Here is a 23,673-nt window from a genome sequence, read left to right as displayed (position 1 = left end):
ACAACGCTCTGCTTGGTCTGGCCTTACCAGTCAGGGTCCATTCAGAAGCATTTGGGATGGGTGGGAAGATTGTACACTTTATAATATATATTTTTATTATATATAATATATAATAAAAAGACTATCCAATTGTATTAAAATGACACTAATTTTGATTTTTATTCCTAAATAAAAATATCATCCTAGAGTTCTATCTATATCTGAAAGATGCTTAGTTGTTAAAAATCACGTACCCATAATCTAAGTATTACAGGCATAGCACCTATATTTCCTAGTGGGAAATACAGACTTTTTCATATGTACTATTTTTTAAAACCTACCTCTACATTAAAGGAACAGAAAATGCCCCTGTTATTCATAAACCAATAATGGATTCTTTGTTTCCATAATAAACTTTTAAAAGAGTTTGTTCCTAATGGAAACTCATTGTTACTGAATAAAAATCTTCTTGGGGAGGAAAAAGTACCTTCATATATAATCTACATCAGGGATGCAAATTGTAGAGAAACGGACACTGAAGGATTTGCATTTAACCAAATCTAAAGCAAGTCATTTTAGAAGCATCACTACCATGTACAGAAGACTTCCCATCGGCGTCAGGCTGACCTTTCCAGGAGACCAGGATCCCTTATCAAGGAGGATACGCCATTCACTATTAAGAAGGAAATTCACCAGAACCCTTCAGAATGGAAAGTGGTGAGTCAATGTCAATTATTAAAATTTTAAAAAAAAAAACCTTTAATAATCATAATATTTTTTTTTGACATCATAAAGTCATAACATGAAGCAAAAGACAAGAAGACATATCCTTAACTCTGACTAGAACATATGAAAATATAACAACATTGACCAGAAACCAACACTTTAGAACTCTTGGTAACATTTTTATAATTCTAGTCACATTTAATTACTAATTGTTAGATTTGCTTTGCTGCACAGTGTTTATGTAGGTATTTATTCTGAAAGATCAACCCAAATGAGGACCTGAATATTAAAATGTTCTTTTCCAGTATAGTGCAATTTGATGTTAAATGTAACAACTGTCGGTTAACCTGCAATTATAAGAAAAGTGCAGGAGAAGAATTCACATTTACATACAACCTGAATATCTTATATTTATGCATCCTGCTTTAGGCTCTTAGGCTAAAGATGAAGGACTTTCCACATACACAAGATAAAGAAGAGCCTGGGCCATTACTTCATGAATTCAAACTATATATAGATCTTTCTCGGTTTGTTCACTCTGAAGGTACATATGTTAGTGTCAACATAGAATTTGTTTAGGAACAAATTTGAGATTTAAAAGTTGGCATTTAAAATGTTAATAAATAATGACAAGAAATGTTTCAAAAATGAGTTGTAAAGTACCTAGAAAGAAAAATTAATATTTTTTAAAACACCCCAGCTCCTCAAAGTCTGATCTCAAAAATTAAGAAACCAGCAAGAGCCATAAAAGCATCTGTGTTCTGCAGCATCGAATTGGTTATTGACAGAAATTCTAAGTTTTTGGATCCTGCTAGAAGGCTTAAAAGGTGGGAGAGAGGGGTGGCTATTGGGAGGGGCTTGTGGATACCTGCTGTGTAAGCAAACCACACTTCTCCAAAATCCCAACAGGTTAACTAATTTGGCTTCGCTTCTTTAAAAGTTTCAGTCTTTATTACAGTTTAAGCTTTCGTAATAATTAATTAATAATTAATATTTTGCACATTTCAAGATTAGTTGCTGAACGTGCCTTTCCTTGTAGTCTTTTGGAGGTTTCCCAAAAATAAAACTAAAATGCTGTCCTTTCCCCAGATCAGAAGTGAAGCCACAAATGCTGAGTCTCTAGTGAGTGTAGACCTAGCGCTATTTATTCCTCAGTGAGTATCTGCCTTCCGCGGTGACGGGTCTCTGATCCTCGGCAAGGCAGGCTGAGCTGGGTTAGTGGCTTGAGGAGAAGGGCACCCACAGTACCAGGCCCGGTAACTAAGCCAGATGGTGCACCAACACACTCTATTGCCATTGGACTGTCCAGACCTCATTCTTGGTACTTCCCTGACAGGCAGAGAAATAGAATCAACGTGAACGCTGTCCACCAGGACGCCATCATTCAGGATTTTTATTCTGCCCAGTCTTGAGTGATAGTGTGCCTATATTCTGTACCTTCAGGGTCTACAATTCAGAGATACATCATCTATTATCTTAATTCTGCCATTATCTAATGATGTAATTCAAAATATGAATTGTTTTTTCTTATCCTTTGTTTGTTTTGAACTATCTCTTTATTCCTTTACCTATGTTACAAGAACCTGCTTAGAGACTCTACAGAATTTAAAAGCAAAAATTGTATTCCAGAGAATATCATCAAAAATAGTAAGTGTATTTGATATTTAACAACTAAAAACCGTTTAGGAATCACTTACATTTTGAGTATTCAGTTTCAGAATATAGAGTTTGATTTGATACAGAAAATGTTAATTTTCAAAAACGATAGTAAAACAACAGCACCATTAAGTTTACTATGGGCCAAATTCTTCAGCAAAGCAAATAGGAATAAGGAGAAGACAAACTGGGACAGTTTGTTGCATATACATAACCTCAATACTACAGGACATTTTACCCCAAAATTCTGAAGGACAAATTGATTCTTACTAATAAATTTGCTTGCGCTTTCTCTCAGGAAACACAAGTCTTTGTTTTCTCAACAACTGATCTGAATGCAAGTTTGTATCGAGAGTATTTGAATAAAAACTCTTAAGCGGCTCCTGGTTTATGCAGGTGTAGAGTCTTTAAATAGACACAATGCACAGGGAAAACAATGTTGGGGAGTAGGAATACTTGTAACGTTTTAAAACTCTAAATATCAGTCCTCTCTCCAAAAAAGAAAGAGTAGGTAAAGGCACTTTCAGAATTCTCAAAAACACGAATATTCCAGATGATTAAAGAATTTGTACTAGTTTCCACTGCTTAGTTAAAATTTATTTTAATTCACATTAGATGCCATGTAAAATGTTGGTATTTGCTTTCTTGTATCACTGCTTCAGAGCATGCTTTATCCCCACTGCCCCTGTTTACTCACCCCCAGAGAAAGGGTTTCATCTCCACTGTTATGAAACTGCTCTCCTATGTTCTGAAAAAGGTCTTCACCTTTCCAAACCCTATGGTCTTTCTGGGTCTTCATTTTTCTCAATTTCTCTAAGGCATTTATTTGCTCCACAAATATTTAATGAGCACCTACTAGGTGCCAGACACTTGGCACTACTGGTTATTCCTCTTTCTCTATACCCCCTCTTTCCTCCATCACCCTGATGCTGCCACTCTGGTACATCACATACCTGCATTTCTAACCTCCCCTCCCAACCTCCCCACCCAGCCTCCCCTGATCATCAGAACTGTAGCCTTTCCCTGAGTCTCAGGTGCTGAGATTTCTAGTCTTCTTTTGCTACAAAGTCTTCCTTGGAGAACTTTATTTTCATAGCTTTAATTACCATAGTTTTAAAGATATTTCTTAAATGTACACTTCTAACTGGTCAAAGATCCTGTCCTAGCCATAGAATATTTTATTTGATTAAGCCACCACAATTACACTAGTTCCTTACCCTTTCTATACTTGCCTTGTTCCTTCCTGCCTCTGCTTTTGCTCACGCCATGCCTTTCTCCCTCCTCTCAACCCATCCATATCTTTCTAAGTCCAACCTAAGTCCCATCCTTTCCCACAAAACGTTCATCAACAATCCAAAGGGTACGCTTTCCTTCTCATCCCTTTTCACATATGAATGTCTTATTTTTCTCACTAAATAAAATCTCTTTGAGGACATCTGTTAGATGTTCTAAACTTATTTTGCATCCCCTGTGGCATATAGCCCTATACTTTGCACGAAGTCGGTGCCAACTAGTACATAGACTGATTGTTTTATGACAAAACTTCAGAAGTGTTGATCTGGTTATTTGCCATCTCATAAACTTTATCTCTCTATTTATTACAATGTAGTTATTTGTTAAACTTATTTAGAATAGGTGTATTTCCTCTAGGCTTTTTGACATACACATAAAGCATAAATAGATAATCAGATTGAAATCATCAATTAAAAAGCCCTTCGGAAAAAAGTGAAGCCAAGACTGTCTGCCAACACACAAAGGATCCAGCCTGGACCTCTTCAACTCCTTCTCATACCTAAGTCCACATCTGCCATCAATCAATCAGATGCTCCCCTTTTTGCTTAGCCAGGGATGCCTGGGTAGAGTTGGCCCCCACCTCCACAGGAACCTTATAAAGTCCTTACTCTTACGTATACCTGTGGTTCTCAGACTTCGGAGAACATCAATATCACCCAGAGGGCTTATTAAAACATGGATTGCTGGGCGCCCACTCCTAAAGTTTCTGAGTCAGTACATCTGGAGTAGGGCCTGAGAATCTGCATGTAGAAGTTTCTAGCTGATACTGTTACTGCCGGTCCAGAGGATCACTGGTGTATACTCTCACTCTGACTTATCTGTATGGCTTTGAACCCTGCCTTGAGGGGCATTACGCATTTGAGGTGTTCTCCTAAACCACACTGTTTCTAGGGGCCCTGAAAGTGTATTAGTCACTGAGTATACCCGCCAGGGGCCACCCCTCCCCCACACTTCTTTAATCTAGTCTCAGAGGTGGAGAGCAAACTTGTGCCTTGGACCCTAATTTCTTGCTTCCGTTTCAAGACATCTTTCCATCATTTTCTCCTTCTGTCCTAAATCTTTAGTCCATTTCTCTGTCCTGTTTAAATATCCTCAAATCTCTTCTACCCATAACTATATAGATATAAAAACATAAGCAAATCTCTCCTTGATCTTTTCGTTCTCTCCAATTATCCAAATTATCCAAATTTCTTGCTTCCCTTTCTCATTCAAACTTCAAGAAGTAGTTTCTCTCCCTGACTCCACCTCTTCCCTTAACTTTATTATCTGTAAGGGAGAGAGTATTAGGAAATGAGATCAGAGGAACCATGAAACAAGCTTCTAGCTACTCCATCCTTCCCAAATTGCCATTGCTAAGGCCCAACACTCCAACCACTGAATTGAAAGTAATGGATGCTTTGCCGTCTTTATCTCCCTGGATCATTCTGCTGCATCTCATATTTTCCTTTCTTGAAATCTCTACCTCTTTATTCCGTGATGTCTTATTCCCCTGGTTTTTCCTGGTTCTTCTCCAATCATTTCTTCTTTATAGGGAGTTCTCTGCTCCTCTGACAACCCTTCAAATGAGGATGTTCTCCAGGCTTCCATCTTAACCATTCAGTCCAGAGCTTCCCAACTAGTGTGTCAGGAATCAGCGTTGTAAGAGTTCCCAACATATTGATCCTCTCAGCCCTTGGGAGTAGCCTGGCCTGTTTATTCCAATGTGCCAGACACATATTGTTTCTGTGTGCCATCATGTGACTCTATCTTTCAAACACTCCCCAAGAGATTTCATTACCATCAACATGATGGCTCTGGACCTGCTGTCCCAAACCCACTCCATGGTGGAAAATCGAAAATCACCCTTGAATCTTCCCTCTCCTTTCCCTCCCACATCTAAATAATTTCCAAATCTGTCTGCTCCTTGCCCTCCTATGCACCACTACTCAGACCCATTACCTCTTGCCTGAATTATTATAGAATTTTCTTGCCTGATCTCCCTGTGGTTTTTAAGGCCACCTTTCATACAGCTGCCAGAAAATTCTACCTAAAACTCAAATTTAACCACATCACTCCCATGCTTAAAAGCCTGCAACGGCTCAGTGCAGATAGGATGAAGTCCAAACTCCTTTGCACCCAAGAAACTTCATGACTGAGCCCTACTCATTTCACTTCCCCAGGCTCACTTCCTGCCACATCTTCCCTCACACACTTCTTTCTGTTCTTGCCTCCAGGCCCTTGCCCATGCTGTCCTCTATGCCTGAACATTCCTGCCCATTTTGCCTTTACCACACACCCCTTACCTCAGTGTCACCTTGCCTTCCTTAACTCCCTCTCCCCCAACAAGGAATTGACACATTCTGTGTTTTTCTGAATATCTAGGCATATTTCTCTTATACGTAGCACATTTGCATTATAATTATTTTTTAAGTATTTCTCTTCACCTGGTAGCATGTTTTTCTGTATCGTAGTTCTGACACAATGCCTAATACAGAAAGCACTCAATAAATAACCGATGAATAAATATTGACTTAGGCTTTTCTAAAAGATAAGACGTTATACACAATTCTAGGAGCAACACTTAGAATCCTTTGAAATAATATAATATCATTAAGCTTTAAATTTAAGGCTGATTGGAAAGAAGTACTTCAAGGCTCTTTAATTAAAAGATAAATAGATCACGTCCTATCAAAATTAGACCTAACGGACCACTCAAATAACTTTATTTTGCTGAAATCAGGCTGTGTGTGGCTTTATTTGAATTAAATAATATGTTGTCTTGGAACCTAGATTTGTTCCCCTTCATTTAGTACAGGCCTTTTGTATAAAACTTGGTAGTTTCCAAAGCATTTTCATATACATATCTTATAAAACTCTGAAGTCAGCTATGGAGTGGTTATTATACCCATTTTACAGATGAAGAACATGGAGCTGAGAGATGGTGGTTTTCCCAAATCAGTGACTAATATGCATTGTATAGTACCGACTCCTAGCCCAGCAGCCTTTTGTATCCAGTGCATCACTCTGTGGTTTGGGTTTGGTTTCTTCCTTTATTTTTTTTTCATTCTGTTTGTAATGAGATTTGACTCATAAATCAAATATATCTTAGACTGTCTACAAATTCAACCAGATTAGAGAATATTTTTGGTTATATATCTAATACACATACATTAGTATGTTCTGCCATACACTCTGATGCTGAATGCCGTGCCAGCTGAAAATGCTGGTAAGCCAGCAACACCTCAATGAATTGAAACCATCCAACCTTCTACAGAACGACAATTTCAGAGTTAGAAAGTACCTTATACTTCCTCTAGTTCAACTACTAATTCAGTGCTTAATCCTTTATAATAATCTAAACAAAAGGTTCTCCTGTCTTTGACCAGCCCCAATGACAAGGAAGTCATTACCCCAGAAGCAATGTCGCCAATTTCAGAACCTTAGGGGAATATTTTTCTCTGTAGTCTGTTCTCTCTCTGTAATTTCCTCAGGATAAAAAGAGCAAGTTTTTTTCTGGTCGTTAGGGCTATAATTTGACCCAAGTCGGGATTCCAGCTATTAAGTCTGCTTTGAGACCTTGGCAAATAACGTAGCCCCAGACATCAGTTTCTTCATCTGTAAAACGGATCAAATAAGATAATACACATAACTTGTACTATTATATGTTCGATAAGTACAAATGGTAAGTGCTTAATAAGTATTTGTTAAATGAATAAATGACTCTTCCCGTATCCTTGGCCTAGTTTCAAAGCAGCAGCTCCTCATGTCGAAATCACTGTGTTTTCAAAAATAAGAAATATATAAATTGGTACAGTAAACAGAGACAAGTGACTTTCTTCTTAGGAACATAATGTTTTTAAAACAGTCCAGTTGACCTGCCTACCTACATCCAGTAGAAATATGATGTAGCAGGAATAGTGTCACTCTGTAACCTGATTCATGCAAATCTAACTTTTGCATCATGTAGTAGGAAGCATTATTTCCAATTGTACCCAATCCCTGATCTTGCAATTAAAGCATAAATTTTAAAAATAACTAGAATAAACCTTGGCAAACCAGAGTACAAAAAAGAGGACACTTTGAAATTTTGTTTTGTAGAAGGTGGAATAGTGTTTCACCTATGCAGAGCTTGGATGAGTTTCTATCAAGGACCAGGAGATAGGACTAAATGATCTCTATTGAAGCCATTTCAAATTTGAGTCTCTCGTTCTAACAAAAAATAGCATTACAATTATCGGCCCTGAATATATCCTTCCAGAGGTTAACCTAATTACTCCATCCACATTTGATTGTTACTATTCCATTTGCTTAAGTCCCAGGAGACTACAGCAAACGGGTGTATCAAGGCGTGAGAGTGAAGCACACAGTTAAAGATCTACTGGCAGAAAAACGATCCAGGCAGACAAGTAACTCAAGATTTAATGTAAGTCTCAATTTAATACATTCTGAAGTGTTTGGGGGTTTAAGTCCTCCGTTAAGGTTAGTTATCTCTCTTTTCCCTTTACACATCAACCTCTCATCCTGAGTCTGATATTCGCAATTGCAAAGCCCTCCTTCGACTGGCACAAACAATATAATTACTATTAACACTATGGCACATCTGTCAAACTGTGAGCAAGCATTCCAACAGCTCTATAAACTTATTGGCTATTTCGGCTGGTAGCAATGAAAGAAAAACGTGTCCTGACTTTTTCATTTCCCTCAGTCATAAATTAACAAAAGCTAAGCTGGTGAAAATAATGCTGATTTCCGTCCACATGTTATTTTAAACCTTATAAGATAACTTAGAAAAATCCTCTCTGTAAAACACAAAGTCAGATTTTAAAATCCTAGTAGACATCTTAAGTCTAAAATTTCTATCTGCCATTGTGTCTTCATGAATAAATAACACCACTCTGTGCCTAAAATGTTTACGTTGCTGTACCCAGTTCTTCAAAAAATGATCCTAGAATGGAAATAGCAGTTGGCTATCAGTATGGGTATATAATCCTTATTCTATTAGGTAAACTATAACAATAGGAATGTCTGGCATCTGTCAGGCATGGCTGGGGCTGGGTGCATGAGAGCAGGTGACCAGGAGTATATGAAGCAACCATGTACAGTACCTAGCACAGGGCTGGTGCACAGCAGATACTGGTTCTTCCAGTGTGTCTGCCCAGAATGTTGGCACCATTTTCATTCAACACTGCTCCAAAATCAAACTTCTGGGACATATTTTAAGGGATCGATCCAAGATTAGATTTCCTCCCATCCAAGAACACCTTTTGCTGCACATTTTATGCCTCCCTTTCTTTTAAGCCATCTCCTCTCTTCTAGTTCAACAAATGGAGCTTAGTTGATAAAGAGAAATCTAAATAATGGGCTCTTTGTCTGCTCCTAGCGCAGTGTTTCTCATAGTGCTTGCTCAGAACCATTTGTGTGTATTAAAAATATCCATACCAATCAGGGGGTGGGGGTGGAGAGAGAGTTCAGAGTCTACTCTAAATGAACCACAGCTTCATGGAAGCAATGTGGATTGCTTAGCCACAACTGCAGCTAAACTTGTGAAACTTGATGAAAATTCCAGACAAATTATCAGCTGGGAAGACAAGAGTGACAATGAGGATACCAGCGTAATCAAGGAGCGGACATTGTATCTGCCCTGTGTGAGTAAGGGTATAACTCTCTCCTTGGCATTGTGATCAATGCCAATAAATGAACGATAAGGCCCTATACCTGACAGAGTTACATAAAAAGACAAGAAGGCATATATCCAAATGGTGGATATGAACATATTTTTCTTTAAAAAATTACCTAACATGACTTCTTGTTCAAGATCTGTGACTGCCAAATAGTGCATTTTCTTTTTTCTTTTTTTGATAGTGCATTTTCTTTTTTCTTTTTTTGAGATATAACAATATAAACATAATAACAAGCTATATTATTTGATTTAATTTTTAAATGCAGATTCCTGGTCCCTGTCTTGTCTACTAACAAAGTTATTGGGTTGGAGCCAAGAAATGGACATTGTTAACAAGCTCCTTTGGGTGACTCTTTACACCTTATAGTTTGAGAACTTTACCATCGAGCAAAGAGCAAGCATCCAAGTCTCTCACACCACAGCCAAGGTTCCTATCTCTGCCCAGATAAGAATTTGTCGAACTATTGCCATTGGCCCAGTGACAGTGAAAGTATTATCGTGTAAGTGACTACAAGAAATGTGTAGTACATAGTCTATGCCAAATTACCTGGTAGAAAGAAAAAATACACATTTAAAAAACACAAGACTATATAGCCAAGCACTATACTGAATGCTAAAGACAAAAAACCACGCAACATGGCCATGTTATTTAAAGATTGTAATACTATCTACATAAGGACAGTTTAAAGTACAATTCCTTGTGTGTTATTTCATTTGATAGACACACTAATCCTGTGAGATCGATATTTACATGGTTTCTCATTCTATCGATTAAAAAGTTGAGAACAGAAGCGATTGTTTTCAAGCTGCACCGTTAGCAAGTGGCAGATTTTCTGACTTCTAATTCCATATTCCTTTTAAAGGGGGAGATAAATATGGAAGAGAGTAGAAAAATCTCTCATTCATCCTCTCTTCATCCCTTTGAGCTGCTATAACAAAATACCACAAACTGGGTAGCTTATAAATAGCAAACGTTTTTCACGGTCCAGAAGCGATTGTTTTCAAGCTGCACCGTTAGCAAGTGGCAGATTTTCTGACTTCTAATTCCATATTCCTTTTAAAGGGGGAGATAAATATGGAAGAGAGTAGAAAAATCTCTCATTCATCCTCTCTTCATCCCTTTGAGCTGCTATAACAAAATACCACAAACTGGGTAGCTTATAAACAGCAAACATTTTTCACGGTCTTGGAGGCTGGAAGTCTGAGACCAGGGTGCCAGCATGGTCGCACTCTGGCAAAGGTCCCCATCCGGGTTGCAGATTTCTCGTTGTATCCTCACATGGTGAAAGGGCCCAGGGAGCTCTCTGGCGTCTCTTTTATTAAGGCACTAATCTTACTTATGAAGGCTCTGCCTTCATGACCTAATCACCTCCCAAAAGCCCCACCTCCTAATACCATCTCATTAGGCATTAGAATTTCAGCATATAAATTTGGGGAGAACACAAACATTCAGACCATAGCACATGCAAACAAAGAAAATCAAAACAGAAAATATATTATGTAGAAAGAACTCCTAGGACTAGAAAGGTGCAAACCAGCTCTAACTATGGCATTTATTCTCAGGCATCAAGTGCATAGGCTGTAGGAACATCTCAACACTGGTGTCTTACTCTCATCCTCACTTCAATGACCTTTTAAATTCGGGTAATTAAATGCATATAAACTTGAAATGTGGTTATTTGAACATTAGGTATTTCCATGAATTGACTTTACTGTCTACCCGCTCATGTTTCATCTTCTCAACCACTATTCTAGAATATCCATATATCCCAAGAAAGATATTGTATTCACTAACCATCCATTTTCTATGACCTATTACTGTTCCTGTTGCAAATGCAACCCAGTGAACAAGAATCATGAAAAGTCACATTACTGGCAGGCATTTGGGGCTCTAATTGCATGGGTGATACTGAAGCTACCTATTTTTCATTCTAATATACTAAGTGACAGTGACTTGGATATCTTAGATCATTTCAGATAGGCAATCCATCCTTAGGCATATTCAAAATTTGCTACTGACAACATAGAGAATAACCAGTCAAAGGCTAACTTGAGAAGACTGGAGACCCTACCATGCAATTCTACCATATATATTGTGCTAGGCCAAAAAATAGACCCCCAAATATCCCATGTCAAATCCATGGACCCTGTGAATATTGCCTTATGTGGCAAAATATGTGATTAAGTTAAGGATCTTGAAAGGACATACTTATCTTGGATTATCTGGGTGGACCCTAAATGCAATCACTGTATCCTTGTAAGAGAGAGTTTGAGAGAGACACACACACACAGAAGGAAACACACAAAAGCAAAAGAGGCAATGTAATTACAGTAGAGGTTGGAGTCATGCAGCCACAAGTCAGGGAATGCAAGCAGACACCAAAATCTGGAAAAGGCAAAGAATGGGTTCTCCCTTGGAGTCCCATAGGGAGCGCAGCCCTGCCAACAGTCTGATGTGATCTTCTGGCATCCAGAACTATGAAAGAATAAGTTTTGGTCTTTTTAAGTCATCCAGTTTGCGGTAATTTGTTAAAGCAGCCGTAGGTCATAAAAACATATATTATAAAAACTAAATCCCCCTGAATAAGTATCTTTTAGGAAGCGCCTATTTGGTGTCCAAATTGCTGCTCTGCTTTTTGTGGCAACAGTGTGATAAGTTTGCACAGGCCGTGTTGATCCATCTTTACCACAAGAACATCTGTTTTTGATACCATGAAATGTTTTTCACATCTTTGCAGTAGGAATCAAAGGGAGAAAAATCCCTCACATCAAAAAAGACTTTCACCAAAGACAACTTAAACCTACTTCTGTACATTGTAGTCATAATCCTGTGGTTTCACACTATTATGGTGGATATCTGTTTTTAAATAATGGCTTTTCTCTTTCTTTCTCACATTTTTCTATTATTCTTTATTGTGCTACAAGATTTTCTGCCAGAATATTTAAATATGAGCTATTCTCCAATCTCTAGTACCAAAAAATATATAATTGGTCTTTCGATGTAGATTTATGTTGCCTTTTTTTTTCAATTACACTACTTCAATTGAGTTCCCCAAAAAAGCTAATCATTGAGAAATTTTAATAACGTCATAAAATTGAATGAACTCTTAATTATCTATAGTAAAGGAAAAATGAGAATTACAAGAAGAAGCAATAAGCCTAATAACTTATTGCTTTCAATAACCAGTTTTCCATTTTGCTTTGAAATTCAATGAACGATTTTCAGGCTACTGAGTTTTCTAATCAAGTTTCTCTTAAGCTATCATTAAGATTCACATATAATCATTGAATATACAGTAGCTAGCATGAAAGGAAAAAGTTTTTAAACTTGCTGAGTAGGAAATGAAAATCATTTTGGCATTAAAATTGCATAGTGGAATAGGGGAGGAGTGGTACAATGCAGTTTGGGGAGATTTAGAATTAGCCTGGAAATAGAGGTCTAGTGCTCAACCTATTTTTTTTGTTTATGGACATGCTGATAGCTATCCTGATCTGCTCATTCATCAAAAAGCTATAGTGAGGAACAATAAGAAAGTAGCTATGAAAGTTATTTTGAGTTAATATTATACATAAACATGAGGAAAAATTGGTGAAGATTTCTGGTTGTTTTGAAAGATCTGAACTGATGAAAATGTTGAGGAGATATATCCCAAGTGGGAAAATTATTTGGATTATATTAATCTTGAATTATACATATTATACATCTATAGTCCAAAATTTAACTATTTCCACTTGGCATGATTCTTTTATACCAACATCAAGTGTTTGCTTTTCAGATCACAATTACTTACAATTATTTTCTTTTTCCATATTTTCCTACATCCCCATCTATAAATTAGCTGCTCAAATCTCCACATCAAGGACACATAAGATAAGGCCATATTGTCAGCTGGGAATCTTGGTTAAAATGTTTCCTAATTATTTTTAGAAGGAAAGTATTGTAAGCACAGAAAGAAGTATGACAATAGTACTTACCGATGGGAAATTTTGGAGGCACAAACATGAAAATGGGTGCCACATAGCGCTTTTATGGCATAGAGTAATTAAGAGTGTTTGATCTTTGTTGAGAGGTAGGTAAACACAAACTGTGGAACAGATGTGCATTGCCTAGCTCCATCCCTAATAACTGTCTCTTTTTCTATCAGGAGTGCTAGTTAGAGGTTTGTTTAGTTATATATCCAGCTGCTGTTTTGTGGCTCCAATCATAAGCACACTTCAATTACCACCAAGCGTAAACATTGTGATGTCCATATCTGTGATTTGCATTTGGATTTCTTGTGAAGTATAAAAAGAAAAGAATACACAGTTAGAAACTGTACGTTGTAGCAACTCAACGTTTCGTTAATTTCCCTGAAGCTTTGGAAAATGTATCCAAGATAGCTCTTATACACCAAAAGAGAAATTACTTCCTCAATCTGTTTGAGCCCCTCCTTCTGGCCATCAGTGGTTTCAGGCAATTCTTTTCTTCTCTCTGGGCTTCAGTATCCTTATCAACAAAAGTAGAGAGTTAGGTCCCTCCCGTTCCAGTATTCAGTTTTAATACTCAAACTTTAAAAAGTTTATCCCATTCTTTTATCTTCTTAATTATTGTTATTCATTTATTCAGTGTTCCCATTTCACTGTTTAGGACTTAAAATAGATCTGAATCTCTGAGAACTCATTCATACTCAAGTGGAATCATCTTTGAGCTGATGTTTCCGATCACTCTGTCATCTGGGAACTTACAACACTTCAGTTCATCATCTAAGACACAGGCAGCATAGCACAGTGAAGAGTTTGGGCTCTGGATCCAGATGACCTGAATTCAAATCCCAGCTCTGCCATTTGCCAACTATACAATGACTTAAGCTTACTGTCAAAGGAAGATAATAATATCTGCCTTGCAAGTTAACCATAAGGGTTAGATTTAATATTTGTCAAGTGCTTGGCACATGGTATATGTTCAATCAATGCTATTGCTATTAAATATTGACTGCGTGCAAGGAACATTAGAATTCAAAGTGATGTAAGAAATTCTCTGACCTGAAGAAATGTTCAGTTCAGCTGTGGGAGAAGGAATTATACAGGAAACAAGTCATTAAAAATAAAAGATGGCTTTGCTCCAAGTGCCAAACATGTGATAGTGGCCATCAGTGAACACTGTGGAAGTTCGATAGAGGATGAGGGTAGGTGGAAGGAGACTTCTTGGAGGATGAGCTATGAGCTAAGCTTTGAAGGAAGGAAATAACTCAGGTGAGCAGTGAGGAGGAATAGAGTCCGAACAGAATACATGGAGTGGTCTAGAAGGAGAGCTGGCACTCTCTGTGATATACAGTGGGTGGTCCAATTTGGTCTGCAGGGTGAAGTGAAAGAGAAGGTTGAAAGGTCTGGCCTGGTACACGACCCTCCAAAATTCAGTTCATCTTGCCTGCTAAGGTCTCCCAGACACTCCCCTCTACTCCCAGAGCCTCCAGCATATTGTTTTTGTTTTGTTTTGTTTTGTTTTGTTTGTTTGTTTGTCTGTTTAATCTCTCTCCCAACTAGTTAATGTCTTTCTGTTTCCATTTATTCCTTTTGGAGTCTCCATCCCAGGAAGAGTAGCAGTATGATAGAAGGGTTAAAACTCATATTTAGGAGTTAGACAGACTGAGGATCTGACTTAACATGTGAAAGTGGTCTCACTTCTCTGGGCCTCAGTTTCCTTTTTTGTAAACGGAGGGATAGTGATACAACCATAGAGTTGTCATGAAGATGAAATGAGATAATGTATATAAAGCCCCTGGTACAGCTGTTACATGGCATGTTGTAAGTGCTCAGCAAATGGCAGCTTTTATGGTTTTTATGGTACTTGAAACATGGTAGCACTTGATAAACGTTACAGTGAAAGTATGCTGCACAAAAGTAGATACCCACGAGATTGTGGCCAGCTCTTAATATCAGCCTTGGAGGTTAGATACTCCTGTTTTCATTACTATAGATTCTAACATAATATAAATAAGTCAAACCACTAGAAAGGCCGTGGGTGACTTTTGTAGATGTGAAAAATTGATTCACTCTGAGGAAGGAAACAATAAAACAAACATAAGCCACAATCAGGAATCTTATTTTTATTCTGACTCAGCGATGTGACCCTCCTCCATTCTGTAAGACAAGAAGGCTAGAGCTGAACTTCATCTTGGTTCATTTCATTAAGATAAATTCTGCTGCTCTCATTCTGCAGTTATAAACATCCAAAGACTTAACCAATCTTGGATAACAAATGGAGTACTGTATTCACCCATCATGGGCTACTGTTTTATGAAAATTCCAACTTCAAATGTCAGGAAGAAGGAAATAAAAGTCTTAACATTTTGATCAGGATTTGCTACCAATTTACTGACTTAAAAGATAATGTTACTTTTTGAAACCCACATTTCCTCAATTACAAAGGTTCGTATAATCTTATGAGTGCAGATGGGAAGGGACTGGTACTCACAACGCTTTTAATGTGTCCCTCTCTCCCCAGTGGGTACAGCTTTTACTCTTCCTGATTTGATAACCTTTACCCGAACTCAGAATATGTGCCGTCCACTGGCATCCCTATCCCCAACCTCCAAGGCCAAGCTAAACCTCTCTTTCTTCTGAGAAATATAAATTCCTTCTCCTCTAGTTCAACTAGAGTTTTGAGGTGGAATTTGCAAGGGAAATAGGGAAAAATCACATAAAGCACAAAAACAATTACATGGCGTGCAAATGTTGTGACACTAAACTTAATATCTAGTCAAAGATTGGCATGGGTGGGACAGTTGAAGTGACTTGTAGGCCTGGGTCTCCTTCCATCAGCTCAATCTCTGAGACAAATAAGAATTTTAAATAATAATAGCTGTCATTTACTGCTAGGCTCCTAAGTAGGGACTTTACAAATATGTTATTTATTCACTTTAAATACATTTCATTTATCGACAAAAAGCTCAACCACCTTAAGAGGGTGGTACTCATCTATTTATCAGATGCGGAAACTAAGACTCAGATAGAAAGCAGTGAAGCTTAGATTTGGACCCAGGTTTTTTGGACTCCAAGGTCTTTATTTTACCCAATGTGGTGCCTTCTTAAATCTATATTTCTGGTCTAAGTAAGGACTGGTTTTGGAACAACCGCTTTGTTCAGGTCCTCTGCTCAGTGCTCATCCTACCTTCATACTCCATACATGATGTTGGGCCCCAAGCATGACTTTTGCTCCTCTCCAATTCATGTCTGTCTCCTTGCAATGATTCTGTAGACTGCTCCGATGATGCCACGCACAGCTCAAATCAAAACCAAAACCTTTCTTTTCTATGAAACCAGATATCTGGACGCAAGAAGTTCTTTATTCCCTTCTAGAACCTTCCTCTAGTTTTGTCCCAAAACTGCTTCCAGAATATAGTTCCTCTCTGTCATTCCCCACCACTCCTGGACCCCCTGGTCTCTCAGACTCTCCATGGCACCTGGCCTTCTCTGTAAAAGAGGAAAATGTACCATATAGACCTTGCAAAAGCCTTTTTGCTGCTTTTCCAGAGCTCTCTCGGGCCCATCTCACCCAACCCATTCCAGGCTGAACTTTTCTTCTTGCCTGAACCTCACTCGCCTGCTATGCCTTTTGATGAAATATATTGTAAAGCTGACCTGAAGGCTGATATCCCATGGCTCACTCCTGGGACTGGATGTAGAATGCCACTTCTCCCATAACCACTTCTCTGTTATGGTTTCAGAAGGCGGAAACCATAACATCACTGAGCCCAATAAAACATAGAGCTGACCAACTCAGTCGACCCACTATCTCTGGTGATCCACCTCTTAGATGCTCTCCCAACCTCTATGGTGTCCGGCATTCTCTCATAGTTTACACAGTAAAGAATAGTATGTATATTTTTAATAAATATAATGGCCACTAAGTAAAAGGGAGGGTAAGTTTCTCATGCTCTTACCTTCTTATGAAAGTATGAGAAAAGATGGGACAAGGGGGACCACCAATGACTTCAATTTTTAGTATTTCATATTTAAGTACTAAGCCAATTTTTAGTATTTCATATAAAAGACTTTTGGAAGAATTTACTAATAATGAAATTTAACTTTTACCAAGCTACACCCTCCAAACTCTGCTAAAACTTGGACAATTTATATGTTGTGCTATTTCTCTTTGGTATTCTAATGGTGGCACTAAACAGTAAAAAAGGTCAAAAGAAGAAAGAAGCAGAATGTAAATAAGAAGACAAAATGATTATCTATGTCTTAAATTTAGGGAGTTATCCATACATAAATTCAAGAACAAAATCACAACTGTTTCAGCCATCATTGTATTATCAAATCTGAAAACAGAGTACTTATATGATATATTGAATCCATGGTTAGAAGGGTCAGCTTTGGGCAGAGCCATCTCTGAAGACATACGAGTATAAAAAAGTCTGTACCACTGTTACCATGAGAAATATTCATACTCTCCTCTGATTTTTTAAGACTTACCATAAAAACTATTTTTCATCTCTTCAATACCCATAAAATGAACCCATCCTACAATGTGTTCCAGCTTTATTAAGATTTTCACATTTGCCTGGGCATAGCAAATGGTCATCAGATGGCCCAGTATATTTCTCCCTGCTTTGACAGTGTTTAATTCTCTTATACTATTTTTAATTTTTCTTATTTTTAGAGCACCTGTTATCTTTGTGTTTGATTATTAAATCTCTTAGGAAAATGATAATTTTTTCTTTAATAAGTACATCTCATTTGTCCTTCCTGCTTTTTCTGAATTGCCAGCAGAAGGATCCACTTATTTGTAATGTTTGCAAGGTTATTGATAAAGGGAATCAGTAACTACCCTGGTATACATTTTTGCTCACTCTCATAGCACAGTGCTTTGCATATTGCTTGTTAATGTTGCCAACTAACCCGCTTCATGAGCCCAGAAAGAATTAAAAAAGAAAAAACATTTTCTGAGCAGGCAATGCCTTGTAAACTCAGAATGCCAATGTTTGAATACAGAGGTACACATTATATCCTTCGCATTCATTTGAATGAATGTTTTATCTAAGGCTTTCAAAATGGCCCATTGTCTGACTTTAATTAGACCACTGTCCTGCCCTGTTTAGAGAACTGAACCACATTTCCAAGGCTTTCTATGTTCTCCACCCAACCACCTGCTCCTTCACAATTGCAGAATTTTTTTAAAAAAATAATAATAAAGGTGAACCTTGTGCAAACAGCTTATTTTTTCAGCTGTTCTATTGGTTCTGTCGTTTTTTAAAATGTCATGAAATTTAAAATATTTCCTGATTGTAAATTCTTTCACACATCTTGCAAAAATAATCAAGTTTTGCAGCACAACAGCCACAGGAAGTCCACCTGACAGGGCTGAAATTCTGCAGATTCTGTTCTAGCCAAAGTGTATACTTATCAACCTGTACCCAGTGGTTCCTGTTGTTCTAACTTAGCTACATAAATACAAAAAGCATTTAAAAAACACACCAAGATCCAGAAGTTAAAAAAAAATGTTTCATTTTGGAACTTAGGCAACAGAAATCACTTCCTCACAGAGACAGCATGGGCATAATTTTATGCCAAGCAGGAGAGTAATTTTAATAGTAAAATTTCAAAAAAACTGTTAGAAAGTTGGAATTCCGCAACCATGTTAGTTTTCCAAAGGACATAAAATAGTTCATATAACAGAAATTTAAGACACTTGGAATTGTAGTGTTTTTCTTTAAGTTGAGATTTACAATATAGATTTAAGACCTAAATTCTATTTTTTTTTTTTAATTTTTATTAGCTAGTTGTTTTAATCACAAAAGCAACGCATGGTAAAATTTCAAACAGAATGAAAGAGCATAAAGCAAAAATGGAAGTCTACCAACCTCCCCTGCTCTCACCCATCTCCCCCTACTTCCCAGAGGTCGCCACACTGAGGGTAGTGTACAATTTTCCAGAATTTTACTATAACTTTAAATTAGAAAGAAATTAAGTTGTTGCACCAAGTTAATAAACATCAAAATCTATTTTTATGCACTATTACAAATGCATAAATTAATGTTTTCATGGTAAATTCCCTCTCCCAAGAAAGAACTTAAACAAGTCTTTTAGTGTTCATTTTACCCCTATACATGTGAAGGCCTTAAGCAAATCACTTAATCTTTTTTACTCTCCATAGTACCTCCTGCTGCCTGAGGCTAGTGATAATGAAAACAAGGGGCAGGAAACCAGATGAGCTCTTTCTTTGTGATACAAATACCCTATAATTAAGGCTTTATAAACACAAAATAAATAAAAGTTTTCAAGAATATATGTTTCAATATTCCTTCCTCATAAATTCTTATTGGCCTTAGGATTGGACCTATACAATGTACTATTAAATTATTTAAGAATGCTGGGTTTTTTCTTTGTAAATGGGGAAGTATGAGGAAGACCCGCTAGCCTCCTCTTTACACAGATATCAGCGGGGCAGTTGGCAGTAAAGAAGAAAAGAGAGAAAGAGCTCTGAGAATTGGTACAAGTGGGACAGGTGGCTAATAGCCATCAGCACCCACAGGGCAAGTAACAGCCCATGCCAGGCTCTGAAACAAAGCCAAAAAGAGGTGAATATATATGTCATCTGCTAGCCGCCTAAAACCCCACCCCAACCGAGAGCTCATCACACTCCCATCACTGAATCTCTGTACAACTACAATAGCCCAGACACTGACCTCACCAACCATTCCTGACCCACCATTTTCAGCACTAGATTAAATTACCTAGAATGCCACTTTCACCATGTCTACACTGCTAAGAAACTTCTAAAGGACCATGGCCTGGACGAAGACCAAGCTCCTTAGCATGGCTCAAAAAGTTTTATTATAACCTGGCTCCCACACCCTCCTCCAGCTTCTCTAGTTTTTCTGTTTTTGCACAATTCCGGCACACATTCCATGTCTGTGACATGCTGTCCACACATTCAAGCCTTACTTTGCTACCCAACTACAATACCCTTTAGCCTATCTGCTTATTGATTTCCTCTCATTCTTCAAAACTGGACTCAGATATTGCCTACGGTATGATGTGTTTAGTCACCTTCCTTCAAGACAGCAACTCACCTCCATGTCTACTCTCATCCTTACCCCTACCTACACTAAATCATGGTTGCAGTAGATTTAGATTAGAATCCAGCCTATGTCACTTACTAGCCTGATGACATTGGACAAGTCCTTTATACTGTCTATTAGTTTCCCAATCTATAATCTAGCAATAATAGCTTAAAACAATCAGTGGCTAATGGTAAAGATTTAATGAGATAACGCATGTAAATTATTTTAGCACAGTGCAAAGCACATAAAGCACATAAATGGTAATTGTTGCTTAAAAATTATGAAACACACACTAATATATGTAAAGTGCCTGACACAGAGTCTGGCATGAAGTAGGTATTCACGAAATGCTATTCCTCTCAACCCTTATCTTTATCATTGCACCAATTACATTATATATATATGCATGCAACTGTGTTCCTTATGAAACCATGTGCTCCCTAAGAACAAAACCCATGCCTTACTCCTCTTTATATTTCTGGAAATTACCACAATCCTGATAAATAGTAGGCACACAAATAAATGTCACCTGCTAGCCTCCTAAAACCCCTGAATTCTCTTAAAACTTTTATTAGCTAGTTTAATAAAATGATTAAATACAGTTTTATTTAATCAATTAAATGAAACTTTTGCTCCTGAAAAACCAATTTGTTTATTATTCCTTGAAGAATAAGTAGTAGATGTGCTTTCCCACCTCTGTGCTTGGTTCACAAAATTCCTTGCATCTGGGGCTTCCTTTCTCCTCTCTGCATCCTCTTATCCTTCATGTCCAAATCCTCAGCACAGTGATTTCCCCTTTTTCTGGCTTCTAGAGTATGCAGAGCACAGATCATGCACCTGAAAACTAGGCACATCCTGTTCTGTACCATGAGCTACTTGCATAAGAACCCATCCAAACCTTAGCAATTGGTAATAATGATTTAGGATTTCTCACAAGTCTGTGGGTTGGCTGGGAATTTCTCTGCTGGTTTCCCCAGAGCTCACTTATGTAGTTGCATTTAGCTGGAGATTCAGCCATGCAGGAAAGTCTAAGAAAGCTCCTTCACATGTCTGACAGTTGGTGCTAGCTGTCATCAAGAGTGCCTGGATTCACTTTCACATGTTCCTTCATCCTCCACGAGGCTATACTGGCTTTCTTAAGAAGACATTGTAAGGCAGCATTTAAAACAAGCAAAGGTAGAAACTGCAAATCCTCTTGAAGCCTAGACTCTGAAACTTAACTAGCATCATTTCTGCCACATTCTATTAATCAAAGCAGGTCACAAAACAATCTCAGATTCAAGGGATAGAGGTATAAACTCCACTTCTTGATGGGAGGAGCTGCAAAGAAATTGTAGTCATATTTAATCTACCATAAATGGCTTGTGTCCCTAAATAGATCCTAACCTAAGCTGTTTGGTTGCATTCTTTCTAGCACCTGCAACATTCAGCACTGTGCCTTGCACATCAGAGGTGCCCAGTAAATATCTGTGGATTGATGTAAAGAATACTACAGAGAACCTGTTTGTTATGTCATTGCGAGGTTGAGGGAGCATAAATTTGGGAGTGATAGAGATTGGGTTTAAATCCTAGTTTTGTAATTTACTAGATGGGTGATTTGGGACACATTATTTAACTTCTCTGTGCTTTCCTCTTTTGTACACCTGAGATGATAATAACTACTTTATAACAAGATAATATTATATAAAACGCCTGGCACATGGTAGATATTATAACTGTAGTTCCTATTCATTATGGGGGATTTTCCTAATTATGATTAAATTACTATGTAACTCAGATAAGTGGTCCAGAAATCAAAACTTGTTTCGAACTTTGCAAAACTAGTAAGATTTATTAGAACGGCTTGGTATAGTTTAGTTACTATATATGATTTCACTCTAGTCAGAATGCCCCTGGTTCTACTACGTACTTGTCACATTAACTAAGACATCTAATTCCCTTTGCCCATTTTCTTCTTAAAGAACACATTATTTCAACCTCACATGGGTACATGTAAAGGCTAACTGTGTTACATCCAGCATTAACTTTGCATTCATTTCAGAGTTGGAGGAAAATCATATGACCCATGGTAGGTCTAAATTCAGATATTAAATCATGATTTTTAGAATGTTCAGTATAATATTATCACTTCCACTTCTCTCTTAACCATAGATATAATGAAAATGAGAAATTAAATTCATAAAATACTATGAATTCCTTGAAAAGGGACCCCAGCTATTCACAAGTGGTTATGATTATTATTACTTAAGCATTAATAGCAATATCTTTAAGTTTAAAGAGATGCTTTCTAAACTATACAATCAGAATTTTAAAAATATATTATATAGCAGTGTGAAAAATCGTATGCTAGTCAGAGATCTCTTTCTTAGTACATTTCAATATATTCCTTCAACCAGCTTGACACTTAAAGATGTTATGAGGTCATAAAAATGACTACAAATGTACTCAGGGAAACTCTTATCACTTTACAACCTTGGTGACCTATTAGTTCAAATTAACTCATTTTCATGAAGGGGCTTTTGGGGCAGCTGTGAAGCTGTTGTGTTAGCTACAGGAAGTTGCAGACTGGCAAATTTCATTCAAATATAAACCTCTAAATTTGTCTACCTGGCATTGCAGGATCCTGTTGTTTGCAGTATGCAAAATAAAAATTATATACCATCTCACTTGGTCAAAAGTTATAGGCTCTTCAATATTAATTTAAATATTATTTCTGGAGGATTCATATGGTAAGAGGCAATTGTGTGAGTATAATATCTTGAACAAGAAAGAAAGGAATGTGAGTTTTCTCGTCACATGAGCAATGACAACTAGTGCTTCTGCTGAAGGCTCATGTTTTAGTCTATTCTTTCTCAACCCATAAAATCTGGGAATGAGATGGGGGAGTAAATACCAGCTCTGAAATCCGTCCAGTGAAATCCTTCCCAATCCCAACACAGGCCCTTTAGAACTCTTCTATATTCTGTAAGATCTCACTGAAGTGATGTATTACCATTGCTTTTTATATTTATCCATCTAAGTATTTTCCAGGCCACCACAGAGAATGCTATTGTATAGCATTAATTATAGTTACAAATAATTAATTTTATGGAAATGTTTTATATCATGATTTTTGATGGTGGGTCACAGGAATTTGTCAAATTTGTCATGCATTAAATTATACACTTAATATTAGTGAATTTATATTTAAATTATACTTCAATAAAAATGACTCCCTAAAATAGAATATCCATTGAAAAACTAAGGAAATAGACTGACAGATAGGTAGATAGATGATAGATAGATAGATAGATAGATAGATAGATAGATAGA

General features: G+C 37.3%; 1 protein-coding gene across 1 annotated transcript in view; it reads left to right on the top strand.

The window, feature by feature from the left end:
- The window catches only part of CUNH11orf53 (chromosome unknown C11orf53 homolog), a 52,139-nt gene that overhangs the window by 18,616 nt on the left and 9,850 nt on the right, over window positions 1-23,673 (top strand). Inside the window, exons 3-5 of the mRNA XM_015590095.1 lie at window positions 1,135-1,249; window positions 7,947-8,056; window positions 9,681-9,813. Of these exons, the coding sequence (XP_015445581.1) occupies window positions 1,135-1,249; window positions 7,947-8,056; window positions 9,681-9,813 (358 nt within the window). The remainder of the gene's footprint in view (window positions 1-1,134; window positions 1,250-7,946; window positions 8,057-9,680; window positions 9,814-23,673) is intronic.

This window comes from Pteropus alecto, unplaced genomic scaffold (genome assembly GCF_000325575.1).
Source record: "Pteropus alecto unplaced genomic scaffold, ASM32557v1 scaffold224, whole genome shotgun sequence".
Taxonomy (NCBI): Eukaryota; Metazoa; Chordata; class Mammalia; order Chiroptera; family Pteropodidae; genus Pteropus; species Pteropus alecto.
This window is presented reverse-complemented; position numbering and strand designations above follow the sequence as displayed.